Genomic DNA, 11,520 nt, shown 5'->3' with positions numbered 1-11,520 from the left:
CCTTCAAAACTTAAAAAGAATATCACAAACTCTTATTGATTATGTTATTGTTTATGTTAGAATTAGCATAATGTTAACTTATTTAAAACTATTATTGCTCTGACTTCCTTTTTTAATAATATATAATTTAGCATCTTATTATATAAAAAATCTGTGTCACTAACAGCATCACATGAACTTAAAAGAAATAAAACATTTTTTATGAACAATCGTTTGACACAGCAATTAACAACATTAGCTATTGCATTAGCAGTAATAATTAGCTATTTACAACACGCAAATATTAATCCTTACAGCTAATAATCTTGCAAATGTATACTAATCAAATATTAAATCAAAATCAAATATTAATTGTTTGACAACATATCATTACTAAGTGCTATATTTTATATTAAACAATAACTCAACCTGAAGTTTATCACATTACTAGGCAACTAAAATTGCAATGAACATAAACGAAATATTATCATTAAATAAATTATAATAATAATTATAATAAATTGAACAATCGCAGAAACTGAGGAACAATGTTACTTGTATAAAACATTTCGTATTTTAAATATTAAACAAAATGAATTAAAAATAAAACATGGACAAGTTGACTAAATAGTCTCATACACTTATTATAATTTATCCAGCACCTTGAACATGAACTTTCGATAAGTATTTATGGCTTTGTCTTATTTCTCTAGCTTTTCTTTATGCCTTTTTTCTCTCTCCATTTCCTTCTTTAAAGAATCTTCTTTCATTGACATGGCCCATTCTTGAAGACCTTTTTGAACTCGTCCTTTTTTTCTGTGAGGTGATATTGCTTCTTCTTTCAATATTTCATCTTCATCGAATATTGAAATATCATTAAAATCAGACGCTTGACTAGAAGAAGGCCGCCTACGTAGATTACTGGCAATGGCAACAGGTTTAATACATGGCTTGTCCTTCAAAACTTCCTCCATTTCTTCATAGAACTTGCAAGTTTTACGTTCTCTACCTATCGAGTTTGTATTATAATCTTTTACCTTAACATAACTCTTTCGAAGATCTTTGAATTTATTTTCACATTGGGTGCCTGTATAAACCCAATTGTGATTTGTCTTCTGTAATTCTGTAGCTATCTGACACCACATTACATCATTGCGTATTTTGGAACTCTTAAATAATGGTCCATTTGTTTTCCACAAATTAATTTCTTCACAGCATATTCTTCTTTCCAAGATGCAACTGAAAAAATAACAAAAAAACGAAATTAAATAGAAAACTTGACACTAAGAAAGCAAGTTAATTGTTGATAAATACGTATTTTAATTAGTAATAGCATACCTTGAAAATCTTCAGATGTTTTCACTGATGCAAGAACGCAGGGAACATTATTTTCTGATGCTACAGATGTTACAGTAGCAATCTTCTCGGCTAAAAGAATGATAATATTTAATATTAGGTGTAGTAAAAAGTAATCCATTATTTTTGCATGAAATTGAAGGCTTTAATTACCATAGTTAGAATGATTCGATTTAGGTCAAATATGCGCCGTTTCGTTCGATAACTTGTTGCCATTTTGAAGGTAATTTCATTATGCCTCTCTCATAGAAGCCCTCGTCCCTATTGGCAAAAAATTAAGACAGTCGATTTTCACGAGCCTCTTTTGAAGCGAATTTTTCACCAGCAAAATTGTTCGCCATGGACAGGAACAGATGGTAATCACTTGGTGCCAGGTCCGGACTATAAGGTGGATGCATAAGAACCTCCCATCCAAGCTCCCGGAGCTTCTGACGAATCACTATCGATGTGTGTGGCCTGGCGTTGTCCTGATGGAACACAATTCCTCTCCTATTGGCCAAAGCTGGCCGCTTCTGGGCGATTGCTTCCTTCAGACGGTCCAATTGTTGACAGTACAGTTCCGAGTTAAGAGTTTTGCCGTAAGGGAGCAGCTCATAGTAGATAATTCCCTGCCAATCCCACTAAACACACAGCAAAACCTTCCTGGTCGTCAATCCTGGCTTGGCCACCGTTTCCGCCGGCTCACCGCGATTCGACCACGACCGTTTTCGCTTGACGTCGTAAGTGATCCACTTTTCATCACCAGTCACCAACCGCTTCAGAAATGGGTCGATTTTGTTGCGATTCAGCAGCGATTCGCAGATGGAAATTCGGTCCATGAGGTTCTTTTTCGTTAACTCGTGTGGCATCCATACATCGAGCTTCTTTTTGTATCCAGCCTTATTCAAATGGTTCCAAACGGTTTTTTGTGCAATCTTTAGCTCTTGGGCAATCGAAACAGTGCTTACATGACGGTCGGACTCGACAATGTCCATGATTTTTTCGATATTTTCGACAATTGGCCTTCCAGTGCGTGGTGCATCTTTGACATCGAAATTACCGGAACGAAATCGACGAAACCAAAATTGCGCGTGATTGGCTGTTACAGTATCAGGACCATAAACACTATTCACATTTTCAGCCGCCTGGCTTGCGTTTTCGCCTTTATCGAAGAAAAACTGTAAAATATAGCGTATTTTCTCTTTGCTAGTGTCCATCTTTGACGCGCGCTCAAACAAAACTGAGTCAACTAATTACAAAACTGTCAGAAAAGTTTTTTTAGTACGAAATCTCATCTTTCTAACGCCATCCAGTGGAACCCGATCGGACTTATACAACGCGAGATACAGATAACTAAAGCCATCTGTTGGAAAAATGATGGATTTCTTTTTACTACACCTGATACTTGTAAATAAAACATTTATGAATTAGATGATCCAAATATAATCTCTAATATTATACTCCCTCTTTTACCAAAATTTGCATACCACTACTTGCATACCACTTTTACCAAAATTTGCATACCACTGGTATGTACTTATATGCGAATATTTTTACCAAAATTTGTTTTAATCACTACCGATTTATTTATAAATTTCACTTACCTTCAGAATCCCAAAATACAATTTGATTTTCATCAAATAACTCCAAAATAGTATCTTTACATTTAGCCATTTTTCTGTTACGTCCTGCGGACTCCGCGCACTCTAGACTTCTTTTATAAGGGAAATTGAATTTATTATTACTTATGGCCGGACGCGCTCAGGCATATTACCACACAATGCGATCTCTGGAAGTTTCGATGCTCTGGAAATATTAACAATCTTGAATCAACTCCGATGTTGTTTCCCACGCGCTTAGTCAACGATAACAGTATCGCAACATTCTTCTTAGAAATATCGATATTTCCTTCTTGAGATAGCTGCTACGTTTTTTTTAAACAAAAGACTCAAAATCCTCTTATTGCCATATGCATCCTATCTCCTACAAAATTATCTTAAAGACACTGCAACGTATTCTTAACCCCACCTCTAAACAACATTCGAAACACAGTCCTATGACCATATTCGGGCATGAAAATTAGATTTCCGAAACACTTCCCTAAAATCCCACTCTCTCAACCGAGATGACGTTTTGAGAAAAACCAAAAAGGCCAACTCATTTCTCGATCGACCCGCAACCAGGACAGAAGCTTCCCTTCAGCACCCTTTCAGGGTCTCCTAACAATCTAGCCTACTAGTGGCTCAGACAGATCAGTGTTTCTCTAGTTGTTAATTATTGTGTGCAACGATCTCGTGCATTTTTGGACCATCGTGATCAATCCTGCGGAAACCAGCAGTAGTATGGGGGTAGGTATGGCCAGTCAAAACATTCCCCCTCCACTCGACCCTCCGGCGCCACTAGACCACGCCCACTGGTGCCGGAGGGTCGAGTGGAGGGGGAATGTTTTGAGTGGCCATACCTACCCCTAAAGCTGAAAATGGCGGAAATTTGAATCACCGGAATAAAAATTAGCGTAATCTAAATATTAAATTTTTATTATTCATATTAGGCGTTGTTGTGATTCTAGCTCTTGGTCAGCTGGTTAATTTGCATATTACTTTTGGAAAAATCTCCAAGGCACTCTGCGAGGCTCGAACCCGGGGACCTCAGGCTCTTGAGTACAACGTCTTACCACTGCTCTACTGTTGCTCTTTGATAGAAACTGGTTTCACAGCGTACACGTAGAACGGAGAGACGTGTGGCGTGTGTGTGTGTGTGTGTTAAGTTAGTGCGAAGTCTCTGGAAAATCCCGTAGGCTCTGGGCCGGACTCGAACCTGGGGTCCGCTGGCTTTCGAGTCAAGCGTCTTATATACTACGCTACTGCTATATCCTGATGGAAACTAGCTATATTGTATACATACGAAGAGTATTGACGTCACGCGTGAAAAATTTGGCAAATACTAGAACTTACGGGGCTCGGGCCCCACCATGAGATCCCGGCTCTCGACTTTCGTGAGCGTGTGCGAGCATGTTCGAGCAGGTAGGGATCATTTCGAAGACAAAAACTACCCAGCGATTATTGGAAGACGATACCTCAAGCCTATGTCTACACAAATATTTTTACCTGTGCGGGTCTCCTCGCTTTCGAACTCGAAAAGTTTACAACGGGATTTGTTACCTCGAGCTGGAAATAACAGGGAAGAGAGAAGAGGTGAAGAGAAAGGAGTGCACATTTTCATAGAATTAATTCATAATTTATTTTTCATGATTAAGATGAGACATTTATTAAAATTGCTCGTACAATTTTATTTAAATAAATCGAAGTAATTTCTTGAAATATAATGTGGAAATAAGTATCTAGAAACGTTAAATCTTTTAATTACCGACGTACATTTTGCTCGATTTCCTGATAGTGTGCGAAGAGCGTCTGTTTCATGATGTCTTCGTCTAAGTTTTTCTCGGGAAGCCTGAGTTCTATCTCCGTTACGAGAAACCGAGCGCAATCAATTACAAGTTTTGCAAACGTTTGCAGTTGTTCACATCGAGCGTCAATACATTTTGTTATAAGTTCTAGCCCGTCAAAAGATGTTGCCTGCATCACGATGTTTACCGTGTAGACTTTTCGTTTCTTCGTCGGCGGCTGCTGTCCCTGGGATGAATCGGTAGGCATCCTCTTCAATGCGGTGTTCACCTCGGTCGTTTTCGTATTTTCACCATGATCGCAGACCCTTGCCCCATACGCCGTGGTAAAGGTAATGCTCACATCGTTGATATGGACGGGCTCTGGCACGGTTCTGGTTACCGAGTGCAAGTAATCGCCAATGTGTTTCATGTACTCCTTAAACTTTTCCCATGTGGCGATGTCGAACTGGATTCCTGTAGAGGTATTGCCGGATAGTTTTATTGTAGGCTCGAACGTTGTCTCGTAGTTTGATGCACGCAATCCGATTTGCATCCTCTTAGTATCCGAAGTGTTGAGGGGATAAGTAGTAGAGAGAAGCATATAGCTCTCATAGCGAGCCTTCCCAGAGTGACTATACGGGATCTTCTTAAATTCTGCGTTTGCGTTAGTATTCGCCATTATGTTTCTCACAAGAACTTATTATCCCACAAGTGAAAACACGAGAACTAATATACTTCGTCGCACGAAACGAGTATTAAGACTGAAGAAGCTCAAATGGTTTGGGCCCAGCCCAATGGGCTTCTTATAGGAAAAAGAAAAGTGGAGGGGTAGTTCTGTATGCATACAACAAATAAATTTATTTCTTAATATTTGTTAAATGATTCAGCCTAGAACGTTCTACAATTTCTCAGAACGGAGCATGTGTTCCTACAGGTTTTATGATGTCGTGGGAGTAAGCGTTATATTTGTCGAAGTAGTGGATGGGAAAATACATTTTATGGTCTTTTGCGAAAATTTCCAATCGGACTCTATTGTAGTCAAAACCGATTATATCGTCCATCCTTACATCTAAATTTATGTTTAGATAAACATATTTCTACAAATCGTTTGTGTAGGCCGCAAAGGAATGGCGTACATTTTTTCACATCTGAGAATTTATAAAAACGAAAAGAAAGAAGATTTATTCTTTTGTGATAAGGTTTATTCTTTTGTAATTGAACGGAATGCGCGAATCCTGCAGATTCCGACGGGTTTTATGTTATCGCGGGAATATGCATTATATTTGCCGAATCAGAGGATGAGAAAATGCCCTTTACATTTCTTTTGTGAACCAGAGTCCTATCCTAGTCAAAACGGATTATATTTCCTTCCACGCATCTAAATTTAGATAAACAGACAATTCTACAACACGTCTTTTGTGTAGGGCCTAAGGGAACCGCACGGAACTCGCATTTTTCACGTCTGAGAACGCGAGATATAGATATGAGAAGAAAAAGGTTTATTCTTTTATAGCAGGAATAATGTGATCCTTTAGATACCAAATTCTGCGATAAAACTAGACGAGTATATTGCCGAAAAGCGCTGGTATAGTTAGTCCCGCCTTATTTACACAGGCATTCGTGGAGGTTTCCCAAAATTTTGGAAGTTCCATGTTATATAAGAGTGTTCGAAGCTACTGCGATGTATTTTACTGTTTCCATCGCTTCGAGCAACATTCCTATTCCGTAATATTCGTGAAAGTATAAGAAGATGTCGCAGCTTTTCAAAATTGTACGTGACTGTATAATCGCAGCGTCGGTAGCAAATCCAATAATCAAACGTGGAAAATATCTGTGCGAACTCGCGAGTAATAATGATGAGAAGACATACCAGGTATGTCGATAATTACTTTCCGGTTTTTGTAACAGATGTCACTAGCCATAAGTATGCAATGTTATGATTTGATACATATGTCTTTTTATAGACATGATTTGATACATATAGTCTTTTTATAGTATTTTATAAATTCGCGGCCATGTGTAGTAGTGGCCTACTGGCGATGTTATTCGTTTGCGGGCAATTTAAAAATAATCCTTGCTTGCATGGGATTGCAGCCAAGATTGTAGAAGCGAGAAGACTCGGAGAGAATGAAGAAGTTACGATGACCGTGTTCAGGACATGCTCCTTTCCGCATTATAAGTAATTTCCTTTCGCTGTAATATAACATAAAAGAATAAGTCTAATAAATGCTGGTGTTCACGAATACGTTTTTGTGTTCTTCATTTTGTCAGTTCTCACCAATACTGTACGAAGCGGAAATCCAAAGAGCCGTTCCTGCTCGAGTATAAGGCTTCCTCGTCAACGAAATCTGCCCATGAATATAAGGAAAAATAAGTATAAGATTATTCTCTTGTAGAGCCTCGTATTTAATATCGAGTTAAATTTTAGCAAGTCGTAATAAAATAGCGAGAACTGACAAAGATATCGTCTGCAATATAAATGAAAACGGCATTGATATTAGTCATGACGACGCTGTTTACGTCACGGGTAACATCATCGAGTACGATGACAATGGAGTCGATGAAACGATGCAAGACGCAAGTGAAGCTGGTGAAACCCAGGACTTCCAAATCTCGCAGGCTATACTAGTCGAAGGTAAAAAAAGGTAAGAGAAAATATCTTATGCTCTTAGTTGTATTTTTATTCTAATTGTGTGTAAAATTTATACCTGTATAACATTTTCAATTCATATTTACAGTACAACAGGGTAGTGGATACGAACAGTCGAAAGAACATTGAAGGGACAAAAGCGAAGACCAAAAAGTGTGCGAAGCGACAACAAAAGCCGACACGGTCAACAATCGTGAGTCCTTATATAAATATATTGAAATACTCAAGGAAAAGTCGCGTAATTATAGAAAATTTAATATTCTCGGGAGGGAGTCGAATATTCGAATTCTCCCATCTCCAGAAGGAGCCAACATTACTGAATATTTAGAAAATGCTTTTCGGGAAATCCACGATTACGCGGTAAATTCGGATGGCGCGAAAAACTACGTGGGGTTGACGCTTGCTTCTTCGGACTTAACGCGGGGGCCTGCGGGTTTATCGCTTCGTCTCCTCCGTGGACGCCACCTTGTCGTGGTGCGGGAGCTTGTGTGTCCCGATGAAGTACAGAGCTATGCCGGCGGAGGTTTCGACTCCGGGCAGGTTCTACCATGCCGGAGTGGTCTGTACAGAGGGATCAGACTAAGAGCGTCCATAATACTCCTGGATGGGCAGCTGCCTCCAGGTTTTAACCAAGGTCTGGAGGGTCTCATTCGTGGGGCCCAAAGGACCCTACAGCGCGGGCAGAGCGGGTTCGTTAATCTTGGCAGGCAACCGGTCTAGTGGAAGGAAAACCCCGAAATTGCACCCGTGTTGCAGGGGCACCAAAAACCCCTGCTTCTATGGAGACATGGCGCATAAGGAGACAAACGCCCCGGTACTCGGAGCCGGGGCACGGCGGGAGGGGGCGTATAGTCCCGGCACCCCCCGTCGTCATCCAGCTACGGGCTTGACGGCGCGCGCCAGGCGGGCGCGCCGTCTGAACATGTGACTGCCCGAAGGGAGGCGTTTATGGACTGGTTGAGGCCGAGTGTGGATCGTATAGACCCACCCTCGGCCTTCAGCGGCCCAAAAAGCGCCAAAAGAAGGAAGCGCGCGGCGGAGGAATCCGCCTCGCATTTGTGGCAAGACAGGGAGATGCACTTCCCTTGCCTCGGGGGCATTAGTTCCCATCGGGGGGAGGGGAGTGCAGCTCCCTGCACGCATGGGGGAGGGGACGAACTGTCTGCCACGAAATGGGAGGAACTCTTCCCGGGGGAGGAGTTTCCCCCGGCCGAGGACGAAGAGTCCTCGGCTGGGGAGACTCCTCTCCGAAACGCGCGGGAGGGGACAGTTTCGGGGGGGGGCGACAGGGGCGCCACCAGTGGGGCCTTCCGCCCGTGCGGAGGCCCGCTGCGAAGGCGGATAGGGAACGGGATCTAGCCGAGAGGGCCCTGGAGGGTATTGATTACGACAGGACCGTCCGGGTAAATCCTTCGTTGAGGGCAGCAAAGGGGTATGGAAAACCCCTTGAGGCCCTCAACAAACATTTCAGGGGGAGCCTCCTCTGCATAGAGGAGGCCCTTGATGATTATAAGAGGCAGGCGAGGGAGGGTGGCCCGGATGGACGACTTGGGGCCCTGGAAATTCAGGTCGGGGCTTCAAGTCCGAAATCGCCCGCATTGGGCGGCTGCTGGAGAGGCTCTTGCCTTCTCCAGCGGCGGCAGCCCTGCAGGAGGTCGGAGCCGGGCAGTTTTAAAATAAAAAGGGCCAGGAATGAGGGGGTCATACTGGAGGTCCCTGGCCAGGACGGTCGGAATAAAGCCGACCGCCTGGCTAGGGATCTCCAGGATGTCTTGTGCGGGGATGCAATGGTTTCCAGGCCGGCGAGGAGGACGGAGCTCCGCCTCGTCGGCCTGGAGGACTCAGTAACCAAGCTGATGGTCCGGGCAGCTATTCTAAAAGTCTCGGGTTGTCCCCCAGATGATCTCCAGATCGGAGAGATCAGGAGATCGTTCGGGGGACTAGGGGGGGTTTGGATCCGATACCCACTGGCACCGGCCCAAAAATTAGTGGCAGCCGAGAGGCTAGTCATAGGGTGCGGAAGGGCACAAGTTAGAGTATTGGAGGACCGGCCCCTCCAGTGCTACAAGTGCCTGCACTGTGGCCATATGGCGGCGACCTGCCAGACCGATAACGGTCTGGCAGGCCGCTGTTTCAGGTGCGGAGGACCCGGATATGTGTCACAGGGGTGCACCGCTGAGGTATGCTGCCCCCTGTGCCACAAAGAGGGGAGGGAAACCGGCCACCGAATGGGTGGCCGGGTTTGTAGGGCGGTCCCTCGGACTATGCCGAAAGGAGGGGTACCTCCTCCACGCAGAAGGAGGAGGAAAAAGAAAAAGGCGGCACGCGGGGGGGCTGCGGCTGACGTTCGGCCGCAGCCTCCTGGCGATGCCGCCAACAAGGTTTTGGAACCGGTTGCTGGCCCGAGCAAGACCGGCAAGGTAGGGATGGGGGTGACGGAGGCTGGAGCGATCCAGCCTTCGTCAAAGCCTTCAACAAAGAAGGCGGGGTTCTAGGTCGGCGCGCAATGGAGCGCGGTGTTCCGCAGGGGTCGGTGCTCGGCCCTCTGCTATGGAACATCGCGTTCGACCGGTTGCTGCGAACTCCTCTCCCCCCGGGCTGCCACGTCGTCTGCTACGCGGACGACACCTTAGCGGCAGCAGGGGGGAGGAGCTGGCGGGAATCTCGCCTCTGCGCAGAGGCTGCTGTGGCATCGATGGTGGGAACCATCGAGGGCCTGAGACTGAAGGTGGCGCCCCAAAAGACTGAAGCCGTGTTCTTTCACGACGGCAGTCGAGGGGCGCCACCCGAGACCCAGGTCCTAGTAGATGGCGTCCGCATTCGCGTCGGGCCGACGATTAAATATCTCGGCCTGACGGACGGCCGGTGGGACGTTGGTCCGCACTTTAGGGATCTGGTCCCCATGGTGCGCAACGCGGGACTGGCAGTCGCTAGTCTCCAGCGCAACCTTGGGGGTACAGGATGGAGGGCTCGCCGCCTATACGCGACGGCCGTTCTGCCGATCGCATTATACGGGGCGCCAACCTGGGCGCCCCAGCTCAGCGCTTGCCGTGAGGGCCAACGAAGGCTGAGGCAGGCGCTGAGACCAATGTTTATAAGGATGTCGAGATCGTACAGAACGGTCTCGTACATGGCGGCGAGCACCCTGGCCGGCTTCCCTCCCGTAGAGTTCATTGCGGAGGAGCGCAGAGTCTTCTATTGGAGGATAAAGGAGCTCCGCGATGAGGGGGGCCTTAGGGCCAGGGATGTGCGGGCCTTAAAGTCTCAAGCCGTGGCCCGTACCCACGAGATGTGGGCGGACAAATTGTCCGACCCACGGGGGTACAGGCGTCAGACGGCGGAGGCCGTCCGCCCCTGCCTGCCAGAATTGGCAGGCAGGAGGGGATGCGGATTGTCCTTTCATCTGGTGCAGATACTGACGGGCCATGGATGTTTTGGCAAGTATCTGCACCAAATAGGAAAGGAGCCCACAACCAGATGCCATCACTGCCCCGTGCTCATGGACACGGCGCTCCACACCCTGGCCGCTTGTCCGGCCTGAAGGGGAGCGCCGTGTTCTGGCCGGGGTCATGGGGTGGCGCGACGGGGACATCTCGCTCCCCCGCATGGTGGGAGCGAGGAGGGATGGGAAGTGGCGGTCTCCTTCTGTAGGGGTGTAATGTCCAAGAAGGAGGCCGCCGAGAGGGAGCGCCGGCCACATACAACCCGTCGTCGTCGACGACGACGGGGTGGCCGACAACCCAGAGGGGGGGACCATTTAGGCGGGTCCGAGGAGACACCGGCTGAGGAGGAGGAAGGAGCCCCGACTAGCGGGGGTCCAAGACCTCCTCCTCGGCCGCCTCGGGCCCGACTCCGTCGACATGGGGGATCCGGTTCTTTTTCCACGTAGGAAGAAGATGGATCCCCCCTGGCCACGTACAGGATAGGTTAGGGGGGAGTGGTGCCCGTTTTGGGGCGGGCCCACTCTCCCAAAAAGCCCACCTCCCCGACTTTAGAGGAGGGGGGTAAGGGGTGAGGGCGGATACCCCCTCACCCCATAGGCGACACCAGAAGGCCAACCGGTCGGTCCTAGACCGACCGGCACCGCGCCCTGGATTCCCTTTGCGGAACAGGACGCGGTAAAGGATGGCGGGGGGCTCGGCAACGAGGCCCGGGGGGTTGGGGAGGGAAT

The 11,520-nt window shown here is 46.4% G+C and overlaps 1 protein-coding gene across 1 annotated transcript; it reads left to right on the top strand.

The window, feature by feature from the left end:
• Positions 1-10,251: 10,251 nt before the first annotated feature.
• On the top strand, positions 10,252-10,890 carry LOC112589025 (uncharacterized). The gene has a single exon (XM_025300712.1). It carries the CDS (start codon positions 10,252-10,254, stop codon positions 10,888-10,890), a length of 639 nt encoding a protein of 212 aa, XP_025156497.1.
• The last annotated feature ends 630 nt before the right edge of the window (positions 10,891-11,520 follow it).

Source organism: Harpegnathos saltator, unplaced genomic scaffold (assembly GCF_003227715.2).
Source record: "Harpegnathos saltator strain DR-91 unplaced genomic scaffold, Hsal_v8.6 scaffold110, whole genome shotgun sequence".
NCBI lineage: Eukaryota > Metazoa > Arthropoda > Insecta > Hymenoptera > Formicidae > Harpegnathos > Harpegnathos saltator.
This window is presented reverse-complemented; position numbering and strand designations above follow the sequence as displayed.